We start from the raw sequence: 17,003 nt of genomic DNA on the forward strand, positions 1-17,003 counted from the left end.
ATGATCATCCGTGGAGTTTATGATCATCCATTGATGGCTTAGTTGATCATCCGTCGACTGCTATATTGATCATTCGTTGATAGCTATTTGATCATCCGTCGATGGCTTTGTTAATCATCCGTCGGTAGCTGTTTGGCACTTGACTTCATTTTATTTATGCAGAATTATAAGACATCATCTATGTACAATTAATCAACCTATTCTGCATATCTAGTTAAAGTCAACAAGACTTATATGCTACTACAGAATATATACAAATGTGTATGCAGAAATGTGCTACAAACTTATTGTTACATAAGCTACTCACTTGATGGATAATAAGTCATCATCCGTCGGGACTGAAATGAGTTATCCTTCGGGACTATAATCCTTATCCGTCGAGTGCTACATTTTTACCAAGTAAAATCTACCAAGGTGTGTTGTTCATGAAATCATCAAGTACACAACATATGCACAACACTTTTGCTCCTGTTGCAAGACTTAAAGCCATCAGAATTTTCTTAGCCTATGCAGCTCATGCCAATTTCAAGGTCTATCAAATGGATGTCAAAAGTGCTTTTCTGAATGGAGATTTGGAGGAGGAATTCTATGTTAGTCAGCCTCCTAGTTTTGAAGATTCAAATTTCTCAAATCATGTCTACTATCTTTTAAAAGCACTTTATAGACTGAAGCAAGCACCTAGAGCCTGGTATGACACTTTATCAAGGTTTCTTTTGGAAAATCACTTCACAAGAGGTACTGTTGATAAAATTTTATTCATTAGAAATGTTAATGGCCCTAGTATACTTGTTCAAATTTATGTAGATGATATTATTTTTGGCCAAAATTTATTCTTGACCCGTTTTCATTTTCCTGAAATTGTGATTAAGTGGATCAAAGCTTGCTTATGTACAACTAAGTTCTCGGTTAAACTAAATGGCATTATCCATGGGTATTTCAAAGGGACAAAGGGCATTCGTCAAGGGGACCCTTTGTCACCTTACATCTTTGCCCTGTGCATGCAAATTCTGTCTGGGCTTCTTAACAGGGTTCCTCGAGGATTTCGATACCACTGGCGTTGTAAAGAAATGGGTCTAACCCATCTGTATTTTGCTGATGATGTGCTGTTTTTAAGAATCTGTTATGCACATTATGAACTCCATTTCAAGGTTCTCAAATTGGAGTGGTCTAACCCAGAGCATCCATAAAAGTAACAGCTAACTGTGCAATTGTGACAGTGACTTCACTACTTGGTTTGATTCGTTGTTGATTCCCAGAGGCAACTTACCAGTTCGGTTTCTTGGGGTTCCTTTAATAACCACCCAGCTTTGTGTGAACGACTGTTTGCCTCTCATAAAAAAAATCACGAATAGACCGAGCTCTTGGACATCGTTACTTTTGTCTTTGGCTGGAAGAACTTTGCTTATTAAATCGGTTATTTATGCTCTCGAGGCGTTTTGGTGTAATCATTTTCTTTTACCAGGAACCATACATGCAAATATTCAATCTCTTCTCATAAAGTTTTTATGGCAGGGTAATATCAACCACAAAGGTGGTGCCAAGATTTCCTGGAAAACTGTGTGTCTTCCCCGAGAGGAAGGAGGTCTTCGTTTGAGAAATATGTGCGAATGGAACAAGGCTCAAATCATTTGTCACTTGCTGAAAATAGTCACGAATTCAACCACTCTGTTGGCATCCTGGGTGAATAAAACTGTGCTCAAAGGCAAGCACTTTTGGACTACTAAAATTCCATCAGATTGTTCTTGGATTTGGAGAAAAGTGCTAAAACTCGGTCCTTTGGCTATGCCATTTGTGTCATTCAGAATTGGAAATGGTGAGTCCATCTCTCTTTGGTTCGATCCTTGGTGGCAAAATACTTGCTTAGCTTCTACTATGTCTTCTCCCATTATTTCTTAATATGGTTTACACCATTGTGACAAACTCAATGCTATTATTTGTAATGGTGAGTAGTTACTCCCGAGAGCCAACCCTCGAAGCCATCACTTGGATCCAATGTTGGTGCATTGGCTATCAAACTTTGAACCTCCAACTCTGCATTGTGGCGCCCTCCAAACCCGGGTCAGAAGTTTGGAGTCCACAGACACACCTTAATTATAACCTGCTTATAACAATAATAAAGATAATAATAATATGCAGTGACCCTACTTACCAACTACCATGGATCGCAACAGGTTTATGTATGCACACAAACCAAACACATCTACTTATATTACAAACCATTCAAATCCCAACCATTCAAACTCAAACTGAGTATTAAACATTATTACAAATTTTTACAAACTTAAATTATTCCAAAAGAAGCCTGCTAGCTTAACTCGATCAACCTGAACCCCTAGCTCTCGCGCTGGACTGGGGATCCTCGCTACCGACTTGTTCCTTTTTAACTGGAAAGAATATAAACAACATCGCACAAATGAGCTAACTAGCTCAGCAAGTCACAATGACAAAACTGAGAATAATGATCATCTGGTAAATATGGTTATGATATCAAGTGAACAATGGATTATGATTTAGAATTGGATATTTACTTTTATTTTAAAAACGAAGGTTAGGCTGCTGATCAGTCACGCACTAACCCCGAGCAAAGCACACAGCATTTCTCTAACTACTGGATCCAAGGCACATATTGGCCTAACTTGACCATTATATGGTCTGACCACGAATTTGGTCCACAATTTTATAAAAACAATCCAATTCTAGCATAATAACAGAATAAGCAATAATAAACAATAAACAGAATTATTAACAACATTGGATGTTTCATAATGAAATGGTTTCAGAGTTCATGAGGATCAATATGGCATTTTCAAAGCTTAGCTGTTAGGTAATGAAAGAATTGGATAACAAAGGAATCAGTATTTCAAGGTTTCAAGGATTTTGCCTTTCAAAGCATAGGATACAATGGTTTGAGTGTGTGGGTAATTCGATTCAGTGTTCGGTATTTAGTTTGTATGTATTTGTGGAGTAGTATCGTATACTTGAGGTTCATATTTGGGTATGCAATAATCAATGGCTTAGAAAGAATAGGGTTTACGGCTCAAGAGTAATAACTGGAATCAGGGTTTGGGTTTCAGTGCTTTAAAGCACTTGCAATATCAACTGGACTACTAAGTACTACAATATCTCGAGAAAGTTCAGAACACTTGCCTGGTGTTAGCTTACTACACTGTACTCGCTTACAATCTCAACCGTCTCACTCTTCAACAACCTGTTTCCCTTTCCTACGTCTTGCCTCTTTTGCTCACATATCAAAAACATCTATCAATGTTCAACTCATATGATTCTATTCAACACATACTTCTATCTACCCTTCGTTTCACCCGAATCCGATTAACGGATTGAAAGTTACGCAATAAATCAGTAAACGTCGAATATACAGACCGACAGTCAACCAACAAATCACATATAACACATAATATGTTACATAATCAATGACATGTCATTTATAAAGAAGTTTCGGGTCCTAAATAGGCTTTCTGGTATTTAAAATGATTTTTAAAACATTTTTCAGATTTAAAACGGGTCGTTGGATCAATTTCAAGGTAATAAACAGGATTTGGTTGGCCAATTCTGGCTTCAAAACAATTTTATAATAATTATCGAGCCTTGGAAATAATTTAGAATAATATTTTAAAGCTCGAAACTATTTTTCGGAATTTATAAATCATTTTTAAATAATTAAATCTAATTAAATAATTAATTAAATCAATTAATCAATTAATTTTCGAATTAATTGACCAATTATTCAATTAAAAATTAACTGAAATTAATTAACTAATTAATTCAGATTTATTTTTGAATTAAAAATAATTTTCGGAATTAAAATAATAATTTTTAGAATTTTCAGAAATTAAAAACGAATTTTTATAATAAAAATAAATAGGAAATATGATTTTTAAACATTTTTAAAACAGGAATCCTAAATTTGCAAAGTCTGGAAACTTCAGGGACCTAACTGCATTGTCCCTAAAAGTTCAGGTATCAAACTGCAATTTTACACCCCCGTCACCGGAAAATGCAGGGGTTGCCGGAGAACACGATTCTGGCCTCCTCACCTTACCACAAGCTCCAGATCACATCTACAAACCACCAGGAACATAACCATGCAACCAAAACAACCTAACAATCCATGAGTTGGCCGGAATTTGGCTGTGAAGTTTGCCAGTTTCCGGCGAACTTCGAAAATATTCAAAACACAACTCCCTTCTCTACAGACCTCGTTGATTCATGAAACTTATACGACTGGAGTGCAAATTTCACAGAGAACACAATCCACTATACCACAACATCTATCTATTCCAGAATAAGAAACCCCCAAATTTCAATTAAGACATTCATACGGGTTATAAACCCTAATTTTGAAATTCGAAAATTGAACTCAAATTTGAACATGTTATTGAACTCCAAATCAGACGTATATTATATCAAAATCATCAGGAAAACAAGCTCTACAACATGCAATCATCAAATCATACAAACAATCATCCGAACAAAAATTCATATTTCTAATAAAATTAATTCAAAAATAAATAAAAATATAGAAAATATACTTGATTTCTGCAGTAAAACGAAACTCAGAATTTGGTAGAACACTTCAAAACCTTTGGATTGAGTACTCAAGCTTTGAAAACAGAGATCGGTAACGCCTTCGTTTTGCGGTTTGATTCTTAGAACAGTTTATGAAATTAGGGTTTTTCTCTGAAAATTATATAATTATCTGTCTGCAAATGATTTTGATACGAAATAAAATACGGTAAAAGGCTATTTATAATTACGGAAAATTAGTATCCCGTTGGATCATTACGGATATAAAACGGTACGTTTATTTATAAAAACTGATCCAAACGGTATCGGTTTTTGGGATAATTATCCAAATCAGTACAATTTGTACTGCAGTCTTGGTCTCAGCGCCTGGTTACACGTACTACGAGGTGATAATTGGGATAGTTTAATAAAAAGATCCTGTTTATCGAAAATACGGGTTTTATTGAATTACCGAAACGAATATTGTATCGAAAATGTTGCGCCGGGACCCGCGCAGGACAAACCATACGCCGGATCGAAAAAGTCGAAACATGGAATATGCTCGGAATATTACAATTAGATTAGGAAGGAGTTCTCGGAAGAGTTTCGGTTTCCAAAAACGTTACAACGGATGACGTCGGTTGGTTCCCGTTTTTATAAAATAGATTTTAAATACCCGGAAAAAGATTTTATAAATTTCATATGATCTTTATAAATCCATAAATCAACATAAAAATAATTAGGAAGATATGAGAATTATCTATATTTTGTTTTGGACATATAAAAATTAAAATACTCAATTAATATTATTTTTGAATATCCAAATACAGATAACACTTAACAATTAATTCGCAGAATAGATACTGAACACATATATTAATTATTTAATAACAAATAATTACACGATATATCCCGGATATTACATGCATGCAGGGCCTGATCTTTTATTGTGGAATGGTATTGATGTTGCTAAGGCAAAAACCTGGGATATATGGGACTCTATTCGTTTTAAAGCTGAGATGGTTCCTTGGCACACGGGGGTTTGGCATAAACTTCGCGTAAATTGCTATGCACATCACCAATAGGTTTCTTGTCACGGAAGACTTCAGACTCTAGCTCATCTCCATAGATTTGGCCTTGTGGAATCACAACAATGCTTCCTGTGTATTTGTGCTCGAGAAACAGACTCGTATAACTTTCTTCATTGCTCGTATAGCAATTGGATTCTACGCAGTCTAATGTCACCGTTAGATATTGTCATTCATGGGGAGTCCTGGAACAGTTTCATCACCTATCTGATACATCTCCTGGATAAAACTAAGAGCATTATGGCTCTTTGTTGTGCTCAAATTTTCTGCTATCATATTTGGCGTGAGCGTAATGCGCGAGCTCATGATTCAGGTGTTTTGGTCCAAGGAAGCTGCTAACTGGGATCCAGAAAGACTTTATTGCTAGACTTAACAGCTCGGCTTGTTTTCCAAAATGCTAGATAGTAGACCAGATTTTATTCATTATATTAGCTTGTAGTAGGTTTCTTTTACTTGCTTTCTATCTCCAATCTTTTTCCTTAGATTGGTTATAGATAGTCTCTCTATGGCCTATCATAGAGCATAGGGTAAATCCCTGTTGAACCTTTCTTGTTCTGTTGATAGATACATAATTTAGCAAAAAAAGTAAGTATGAAATGAGCATGATGGGAGAACTAACTTACTTTCTTGGTTTGCAAGTTAAGCAAGTTAGTGATGGAATATTCATTAGTCAAACTAAATACATTCATGATCTTTTAAAGAAGTTTGATCTAATGGATTACACATCTGCAAAAACTCTCATGGCCACTGCAACTAAACTTGAATTAAACACTACTAAAAAGTCTATGGATATTTGAAGTTATAGGGGCATGGTTGGCTCACTTTTGTACTTAATAGCTAGTAGGCTAGATATAATGTTTGCTACTTGTCTTTGTGCTAGATTTTAGGCTGATCCTAGAGAATCTCACATATTAGCTATTAAGAGAATTTTCAGATATCTCAAGGGAACACCAAAACTTGGCATTTGGTACCCTAGAGATTCTGGTTTTGATCTAACTGGTTATTCAGATGCAGATTATGCAGGTTGTAGAATAGACAAAAAAAGTATAACATGAACCTGTCAATTTTTAGGGAACAAGCTTGTGTCCTGGTCCAGTAAAAAGCAAAATTCAGTTTCCACTTCTACAACTGAAGCTGAATATATTGCTTCTGGTAGTTGTTGTGCACAGATTTTATGGATGAAAAAACAATTGTTGGACTATGGTCTACAAGTGGAAAGAATTCCCATTTTCTGTGATACACAAGTGCAATTGCCATCACTGAAAATCCAGTGCAGCATTCAAGAACAAAGCACTTAGATATCAAGTACCACTTCATAAGGGAACATGTGATGAATGGTATTGTGGAACTTCATTTTGTTCCAAGTGAAAAGCAGCTTGCAGACATATTTACCAAGCCACTTGATGAATCCACCTTTTCAAGGTTGGTAAGTGAGTTAGGTATGCTTAATTATTCTTGAATCAGTTCAAATATTTTGCAAGTTGTTATGCAGCCAGAAACATAATTGATTTTTCTGTTTTGGATGAAATTTTGGCTAAGTCAAAATTTACATCCCGGCGGATGCTTATTATCCATCGAGTTTGATCATCCATCGGTATATTAATTTTTACTATAATCAATTATTTTTCTGGAGTATTTTATAACTCGACGGATAACTGATTTATCCTCATTCGTTGAATTGTCTCAATCCTAGCCATTAAAACTCTGAACATTATCCATCGAGTATACTTAAAGTTTGTAAGCATGACACGATGGATAAGTGACATAATTTTTACAGTTTATTCATTTTTAAACGGCTATTTTGGGCAATTTTCACTAGTCATTGTATTTTAATTTATTATTTTTGACAGTTTATTTCTGAGAGAATATAAAAGAAGAATTCGCTTTTATTCTATTCTTTTATCACTCTCAATTTTCAATTGCTCTAACTTCTTTCTCAAAAGTAATCACTCTCTCTCTGCAAATTTCAATCTCTAACAATGGCACCAGTCGTCAAAATTATGTCTCAAACTGGGTACATCTACGGACAGAACAATTTCACAGCTCTAGTGAACAAGGAGATTCAACAGTCTGGAAACTATCACAAAATGATGGATTTTGTGAAAGGCTGTAAACTCAACTATGCTATGCTGGAATCTCCCACCATCTACTGTGAGGTTGTAGAGGAGATATGGACAACTACAGTGTACAACTCAACTGATAAGACCATCACATTCACTCTTAAAGGTAAGCAGTTTTGCATTAACAGTGATATTATCAAAGCATGTTTTAGAATTCCTGATAATACTGTTACTTCTCCACACACAGACACTGATATAGTCAACATGCTTAATTCCATGGGCTATGCACTCTCTACCTCTAAATTAAGTGAAACTAGAAGGTTGGGTCTTAGGAAAGAATGAAGTTATCTGTGTGATGTGGTAACTAAAGTGTTTTCTGGTAAAATTAGAAACTTTGATTCTATTAACATATACATGCTTAACATGCTTTACATGCTAGTTATTGATAAGTACTTTAATTTCAGTGACTTGGTTTTGTTTGAGTTAGGCTTTAAGTTAGGAGAACTCAATAAGAGAGGTAAAAGTGTCTATTATGCTAGATTTTTCATGATGTTTGCTAACCATCTCATTGAGAATATTGTGATTGAGAACCCAACCAACAAGCTGAATTGTTGGGTTCAAGACCACCACAAAGAGGTGCCCCTCTTCTATTTCTCAATTATGGAGGGACCTCAGGTAAGTGAGGTAATTTCTACTATCTCCACTCTTCCAACCTCACACATTTTTTTGCCTTCAAATGTAGCCATGGCATCTGTGTCAATGACCAAACAGATGCCTACCCAAGCTACTAAATCACATTTTTCAAAAACTAAATCTAAGAAAGCCCCCTCTAATTTCTTTCAAAAGAAACCAGTTGCAAAATCCACTAAACAAAAAGAGGGGAGTGTGAAGGTGGGTGAGAAAGGTGAGGGACAGGGTGAAAATCAAAGAAACCCTAAGGATAAGGCTGGTGAGAAGAGAGTACCCAAACCTAGCCACACCACAGTTTCCAAACAAACTGTGGTTGTTAATAAGAAAATAAGCTCATTACTAGTTTCATCCTCCCAAAAGGATGTCACTATTGAAACAAGCTTCCAACTAGGAGCACAGGCCAAAAGGGGTAGGGACACTAGCTCACCACAAACTTACGCTAGAAACAAAAAAGATCAAAAACCCTTGGGCATGCACAGGGCACACACACAGTGCAAACTGGTGCTAAAGACCCAATCACTGCACCATCTCAAAGTCAGATTAATGCGGCTCTAATAAATGTGGAGTCACGGCTAAAATTTCTCATAATTGAAGCACCTGATACACCAAATTCTCCAACACACTCACTGGATGTTGACATGATAAATACTCACTTCCAAATTCTCTATCTTTAACTCTCTTGGAGAAGCCAAAAATCCAAGCAAGTGAGCATCATCTTTTAAATGATTTGTTGGCTCACTTGCCATTTCTTTATAAGACTGTTGAAACTTCTGTGCCTAAGTTATCATCAATCTGCACAGAGTTTACAGTAGTCTCCACTCTAAACTCATTTATTTCTTCTATCCTGATGGATATTCATCATCCGTCGAGTAGTGATTGTATCCCGACGGATAAGCCTAACAGTAGTCATCCGCCGGATAGCCAAACTACTATCCCAATGGATATTCCTCATCCGTCGGGTGTCTCTGCACAACTTAAAATTTCTTCAATTCTCACAAGTGCAGAAGATTTAGCAGTAATACAATCACTCTTAGGACTGAGGGAAGGGAGTGAATTGAGTGAGAGTCTGGGTTGCTCCCAGGAAAGAGGAGAGAAAAATAGTGAACTAATGCAGGCCATTTTTTTCAGGACTGGCAAAAGTGAGTGAGAGGAGTTCCACCTTAGAAGGTGAAGGTGAGGGTGTGAGGGTGGGGAGCCAAGGGGAGCCCTTGATGCAAAAAGAGAGGGAAATTGAGAGAAATGCAGGTACAGGAGAAATAAGGATGGACATCATTGCTAGTGAGTCAATGAATGCCAATGATGCAGATATAGAGAAACTATCTCAGCATGATCAAGCTGTTATAGGTTCCATCTCTTTGGATGCTGAGGCATTTACTCATCCTGTTCCAGCATATCAAATTTTGGCTGGACAGGGCAATGAAAATGCAGAAAGAATACTGAACTTGGTGCATACTACCCAGTCAATGCAAAGAGCTAAGGATGCCATCACAGCTATGCCACCTAGAGCTGATGATGATGTTGACTATGGGACTGGGGAATATGTTGATTTCTTTGGAGATGATGGTGAAAATGAGGAACTCATGGACATAGGGGAGAAGCAGGTACCAGATCTAGATTTGGCCTTCCTTCATGGGAATTCTCCAAGGACTGTGATCTTCAACATTTTAAGGTCACTCTAATTCATCAAATTCAGGAAATACACAATGCTATTCAATCTACCACAGATGCAGGCACTAGGAAACTCTTACAGGCACATCTAAATTCTTTACAACTGCATCAAATCCAAGGCCTCCAACACAATCAGGATATCACTTCTATCAAGACAGAGATCAATGAAGTAAAGAAGGATATTTCTGAAAGATTAGACGCTAAACTTCCAGAAGCCACAATGATTGATATTAAGAGGAAGCTAAGGAAGAACAATGATCTTGCCACCAAGGTGGATTCCTTGGATAAAAGAATGACTGCTATGGACGCCTCTCTAACTGCTATACATCTACATCAAGCACAGCAAACCGACTTGCTTTAAAAGTAGTGACAACGCAAACCTTTTCCTCTGCTCAACTTGCTGATAACAAAAAGGGGGAGAAAGAAAATGTTATGTTCCCAATCAGTCAAGAGGGATCAAGGAGTGAGGGGGAGCAGAAAGTGCTAAACATCTAAGTCAGTAAGTAATTGTGCCAACAATTGCTTTCACAAAGCCACCAGTCATGGACAGTATTGATATCATAAATCTGGCAGCAGTAAAACTGAGCACATATGACACTGCTAAAGATTGATGTAGCAGCAGCTGAGAAGGAGTTGAAAGAAAAGTGGAGAAAGATAGATGCAGAAATACAACATAAGTTTGGGCCAATTCAGAAGCCAGACAAAATATTCATTCATCACTCTCAAGTCAAGAACATTTCTGTGAATGAAATGAGTATGAATTATCTGGAAAAAGTCCAAACATCTTGCATCAAATCTCCAAAAGCACATTTCATCATGAATCCTAAAAGAAATTATTCAAAGTTTTCAGAAAAGAATCTTATGGATACTGTGTATGAGACACTTAGGCCTGATGAGAAGAAGCTGCTGGCTAGGTCAATTGCCTTCTACAAAGATCCAGCTAATTCAGCACTCAAAAGAAGATTAGCCAAGATTTACAGAAATGGTAAGGAAATTTGTGTGGTGGTTGAACACCCCATATTTGTGGAAGCTAAGAAGGAAGAGAAAAAAAGAATCAGGCAAGAAAAGAAATAAGATGCTCTGGATGCTAAAAAGCTTAAACAAAAGAAGAAGCAAGCTGTTATCTTGGACAAGCTTCAAGCTGTAAAAACCACAACAGAAATTCCTGCACAACCAACTGTAATTGCTGAACCTAAGGATCAGGAAGTGCAAGAAGAACCACAGCAGAAAAGAATATTCAGATACAAGCTCCATTCCAAGAGAAAATTGGACATTATTGATGAGGAAAAAGAACACCAAATTCCCAAAAAGCCTATAACTACAATTCAGACATCAAAACCCTCAATGGTATTTGAAGAATTCAAGGTGGTTGATCCAACAAGGAATATTCATGGTGAGCCAATTGATTCTAAGGATAAGCCAGTAGACTGGGATAGTTTGCCAATTCCTGAGCTAAATTTTCCTATCTTCAAGACAAAGAAGACAAAGACAAGAGCTAGCAAGAAAGTGAAACCAGTGATTCTCAAATCAAAGACCCTAGTCAAATCTAAATCTACAATCAATAAAGGAGATATGTTGTACATCTGTGACATCAAAGAGTTTTCTGACATTAACCTCTACTTAGATGAACTGGAAGAAGTTAGAGGAATTGATGCTCATAGACATCTCCCTGAAAGACTGGTATTCAAATACAAGGGAGGAAAAGAGATCATATGGCCACTTCACAGGATTTTTCTAGAAAGCCAATCTGTGCTAATAAAGATCTACTCATCTTTCAAGAAGAACTTTGGATACAATGTGATAGCTAGAAGATTAGTTCTAAAGAAGATTGAGGAGCTGAGGAGTAATAGAGCTAAAGATGCACTCCCAAAGACTCTATCTATTCCCTTCACAGGAAAGAGAGTGCATTTGAGGCCCTATTGGTTGATGGAATTAATGGATGAAAAGGGAGTTAAAAGATTTTTCAGATTGGAGGACCAATTGAGTATCTCTAGCAATGAGACTCTATTAGAAATGCAAGGAATGCTAGATCTCTCAGAAGCTGATGAACTTGAATTCCACAGACAACTCCAGAACCAAATTGAAGAGAACAATAGGAGGCTTGGGAAGAAACCTAGACAATCAAGGAAATAGACTTATCCGCTCAGACCAGAGGAGCACCTTGATAATGATTGTGAGCTATTCTTTGTATACTTTGCATTGTTCAATTTTCAGTAAACTTTGTAGCACTTATCAGTTTTATCTACTATTTTCAATCTGTATTCTTAGAGTGTTTTGTTATCATCAAGTTTCTCTTAATTTATGGCTATAATTCCAGTAGACATAAATTGGGGGAGATTGTTAGGAATATGTTGTGAACTTGATGATAATTCATATAAAACACCTTAGTAGATTTAACTTAGTGATTTTGTAACACTCGACGGATGATCAAATATAGTCTCGACGGATGATTCAAATATAGTCCCGATGGATGATGATTTGATATCCATCGAGTGAGTAGCTTATACAATAATAAGTATTGTAGCACATTTCTGTAAATAACTTTGTGTAGTTTCTGTAGTAGCATATGAGTCATGTTGACCACTAGTAGATATGCAGAATAGGTTGATTAATTGTAAATATGAGATGTCTTGTAATTCTGCATAAATGAAATGGAGTCAAGTGTCAAATAGCTACCCGACGGATGATCAACAAAGCTACCCGACAGATAATAAGCATGTACCCGACGGATGATCAATTCAAATATCTGTTGACAGTGACAACACAGTCACATGCGTTGGGTGTTTGCAAAAGGAATGTGGCAGCCTGTTTAGCAGGAAATTGAGAACAAATAAGCATTACCATTTATATGCAAGTTATGAAGATTTTCAAAGATGCTGAAATAGTGTAATGAAGCAGCATGAAGTTAGACTTGATAGGTTTTGTTTTATTATCCTGTCTTATTACCATGTAAACTTGGTGATATATATAAACCAAGTGAAGCAAGTGGAAAAACAACAACAACTACTATCAAATGAAGAAAACAAGTTTAGAAGAGAAATAGAAAAAGCTGTAACTCTTAAGAATTTCTCTGTAGTTTGTTTGTTCACTTGTAAAAGCAGCTGTGAGCCAATTTGAGCTTCACAGAGTTCTCAAATCGATATATATATATATATATATATAGTGGATACATTCAAATTCACCAGAAAGTTGTAACGACTTGTATTTTTATTACTTTGTGTTTGATTTACTTAATTTCTTATTCCGCGCCTTGCAAATCAAAATACTTATATATATTGAGTTAGAACATTTTTATAAATCTTGAAAAGAAGCCAAAATTACATTCAACCCCCTTATGTAATTCTTGTTATATTATTAGGGAATAACATCCATGTCAACCTGAATCTTGTTTAACACTTATCTCGTACAATAATATATAAATACTCACATCTTTATGACCCCACACTTATCAACTCACACACACTTACAGGTTATTGTCTTGGAAACGAACCATTCATTACTAGAGTGTATCGATCAATAAAGTGATAATTATTATAATCCCAAAAGTAATTAAGTCTTACCGCGGAAATAACCTTTAAGTAAGGTTACACTACTAGAAATAGTGCCTACGACATCACCCATTTAACATCGGTTAGAAATGTCACTGATGTTAAAAGTAGTTTTAACATCGGTTGCTTTAAAACCGATATTAAAGGTGTTGATTGGTGCTGAAGAGCCTTGAAGGGAGTCTGGACTACTCGATTTGTGTGTGAAAAGTATGTTGTTTTTTAATTTAATTTCAAACTTTATGTTTTGATTTTAATCGAGTTTGTTTTTTTATTTTATGTTTTTCAAGTTTGATTTTAGGTCTCTGGAGCTGGGTTTGATTAATCTTGAAGTTGGTTTGCTCGATTAGGTAAGATTTCACATGCATGTGTATGTTTAGTTACTTTAATAGATACATGTGTTCCTCCCTGTTCTTGTTTCATTTAAATAGATGCGTGTGTATGGATCATGTTTAGTTTATGTTGTGTATGTTCTTGTTATGTTTAGTTAATGTTGTTTATGTTGTGTTCCTCACTGTATGTTCTTGTTTTTGTTCTTGTTTATGTTCTTGTTTAGTTTAGGTGTGGAATTGTATATGTGTAAACATGTGCAGTTGTAATAATTAATTTATATGATTAATTATGCGTGTTACAAACATTCATATTACAAGCATTCGTATGTTTAATTTATATGTTTAATTATGTTTAATCCTAAATAAGTAAACAACTAAGTTTTACTTCTTAATGTTTGAAATGACAAAAAGGTAGGTTGCTGTTTGTCTTGAAAATATATGGACAAGTCGTGGATTTTCAAAGACAGGGATTCCTTAGAATATGAGATAGGGGTTGAAAGTTTCTTAATATTTACAGAAGAAAATTTAAAGGATCCTAAGAATATCCCTTGTCCTTGTGGGCATTGTATTAATTTTAGAAAATATAACGTAAAAGTAATACAGGGTCATTTATATGAAAAAGGTTTTAGTTTGGAGTATACTGATTGGAATTGGCATGGAGAAACTAGTTCTAAGAGTGTTAGGTCATCTGCCGGTAGTACATTTCTACCTAAGGAGCAAAATGCTCAATCCGAAACTGTTGACGTTTGTGAAGCTACTTGTAATTTGGAGGATCATGATTCATATGACTTTAATAGGTTTGTAGCTGGTGCAAAACAACCTTTGTATAAGGGTAGTGAATGTACAAAGTTAGAGTCAATGTTAAAGCTATATAATTGGAAAGCTAGGTTTGGTATTAGCGATAGTGCCTTCACTGATCTTCTCACTTATGTTGGTTCTTTACTTCCTCAAGATCATGTGTTACCGGTTAATGCATATGAGGCAAAGAAAACCTTATCTGACTTGGGCCTCGAGTACATTAAATTTCATGCATTTCCAAATAATTGTGTACTCTACAGGGGTATAAATCTTAATGCATCTAAGTGTCCTAAATGTCGTTTATCTCGCTGGAAGGTTACGAAAGATGGTAAACTTAGGGTAAATAGTTCAGCCAAGGTTATGTGGTATTTTCCTATCATTCTAGGTTTAAAAGAATGTTTAAATCTCCTGATACCGCTGAACAGTTGATTTGGCATTCAAAACAGCAGTCAAATGATGGTCAGATGCGGCATCCGGCCGACTCTCCTTCATGGAGGAATATTGATTATCGGTGGCCTTCATTTGCTAGTGATCCAAGAAACCTTCGATTTGCTTTAGGAGCAGATGGTATAAACCCGTTTAATAATGGCCTAAGCAATAGGTACAGCTACTGGCCGGTAGTATTGGTAGCTTATAATCTTCCTCCATGGTTATGCATGAAGAGGAAGTTTATAATGTTATCAATATTAATTTCTGGTCCGCACGAGCCGGGAAATGATATTGACGTATACTTGGAGTCGTTGATCGATGATTTGAAGAAGCTTTGGGTAGAAGGTGAACCAAATGTCTATGACGCTTATAGTAAATCCTATTTTACTTTAAAAGTGGTTTTGATGTGGACTATAAATGACTTTCCTGGATATGCAAATATGTCTGGTTGTGTTAATAAGGGTTACAAGAGCTGTCCCATATGTGGTGACGACACCGTTGCCAAATATTTAAGTCATAGTAAAAAAATGTGTTATCAAGGCCATCGTCGTTATTTGGCTGACCATCACCCCTATAGGTTACAGAATTTGGATTTTAACGGCGAACAAGAGCTTCGACGACCATGTCCACCCCTTTCTGGTGAAGAAGTGTTAGCATAATAGGAACGGATTAAATTTTCTTATGGCAAGGAAGTAAAGAAGTCCAAAAAGGTTTATTGTCCATGGAAGAAAAAGTCTATTTTTTTCGAGTTAGAATATTGGAAGTTTCACCATGTTCGTCATTGTCTCGATGTTATGCACATCAAGAAGAATGTGTGTGATAATCTGATGGGGACACTGTTAAATATGCGACATAAGTCAAAAGATAGCGAGGCATCTCGTCGTGGTATGCTTGACATTGGTGTTAGGGATGATTTAGCTCCACAAGTAGGAGAAAAGAAAACCTACTTGCCTCCTTCTGCATTTAATTTATCAAAGGCTGAAAAAGAACAATGTTGTCATCATTCTTGAATATGAAACTTCCGTATGGGCATGCATCGAACATTAAAAACTGCGTTTCCATGGCTAATTTAAAGATTTATGGGATGAAGTCCCATGACTACCACATCCTCCTCTGTAAGTCATATGTCATAGGCCTATTTGTATATTCGAGGATTCAACTCAACTCAAATAAGAATGTAATAAGTAAATAGTGGATCGACCGTCAGAGAGATCTCGCAAAGTAATATCTGTCAAAGGATTCAGAAACAAGGTTCATCTACAAACTTGAGGAGTTAATTCACTGGAAGAAGTTCAAGAAGTTGATCATGCCTCAGTGATATAAATCAAGATCGTGGATTTAATCAAGTGACAGAGATCTCGTTAGGGTATCAATTAATTACAAGGATTTAATCTGAAGAAAATCAAAGTGTCAAAGTCAAGACATGAAGAAACGTCACGGAAGTTAGTCACTCATGAACCAGACAGTACATCGAGTGTCAACATTGAAGTGGTGGAATTGATTCATAATTTTCAGTGATTTTCATAAGATCTGCAGAAGGATGGGTGTTGTTGAAGACTAGAATTAATTCTCTATTAATTAATTAAGTCATCTAATTTAATTAAGAAAATAAATTATATCTGCGAAGAATAATTTATTTATTAATTGAATTAATTGATTAATTAATTCTGAATTAATTTTAGGAATTTTCAGAATTTAAATTGGATTAAAATCTGCATTAAATCAGCAAGACAATTGAAAATGAACTAGCATGACAATCAGGATTGTCATACCGATTGTCATGCTAGGCCATTTTCAATAGTCTCACCGAAAGTTACACTAGGAGAAGGATTGTCTTGCTAGTTCATTCTGATTGTCATGCCAGTTCAT

At 35.9% G+C, this 17,003-nt stretch overlaps 1 protein-coding gene across 1 annotated transcript; it reads left to right on the forward strand.

Moving 5' to 3' along the window:
• The first annotated feature begins 14,345 nt into the window (after window positions 1–14,345).
• On the forward strand, window positions 14,346–15,793 carry LOC141714550 (uncharacterized). Its single transcript, XM_074518064.1, has 2 exons — window positions 14,346–15,044; window positions 15,131–15,793. Exons 1-2 carry the CDS (start codon window positions 14,346–14,348, stop codon window positions 15,791–15,793), a joined length of 1,362 nt encoding a protein of 453 aa, XP_074374165.1.
• Window positions 15,794–17,003: the final 1,210 nt, after the last annotated feature.

The sequence above is a fragment of the Apium graveolens genome, chromosome 3, assembly GCF_009905375.1.
Source record: "Apium graveolens cultivar Ventura chromosome 3, ASM990537v1, whole genome shotgun sequence".
Taxonomy (NCBI): Eukaryota; Viridiplantae; Streptophyta; class Magnoliopsida; order Apiales; family Apiaceae; genus Apium; species Apium graveolens.

Excerpts from the sequence above, each read along its gene's own strand:
- LOC141714550 (XM_074518064.1), top strand. The coding sequence starts at position 14,346 with ATGGACAAGTCGTGGATTTTCAAAGACAGGGATTCCTTAGAATATGAG. Across the intron at positions 15,045-15,130 it reads CGAAAGATGGTAAACTTAGG|TTGATTTGGCATTCAAAACA; the intron begins GTAAATAGTTCA and ends ACCGCTGAACAG.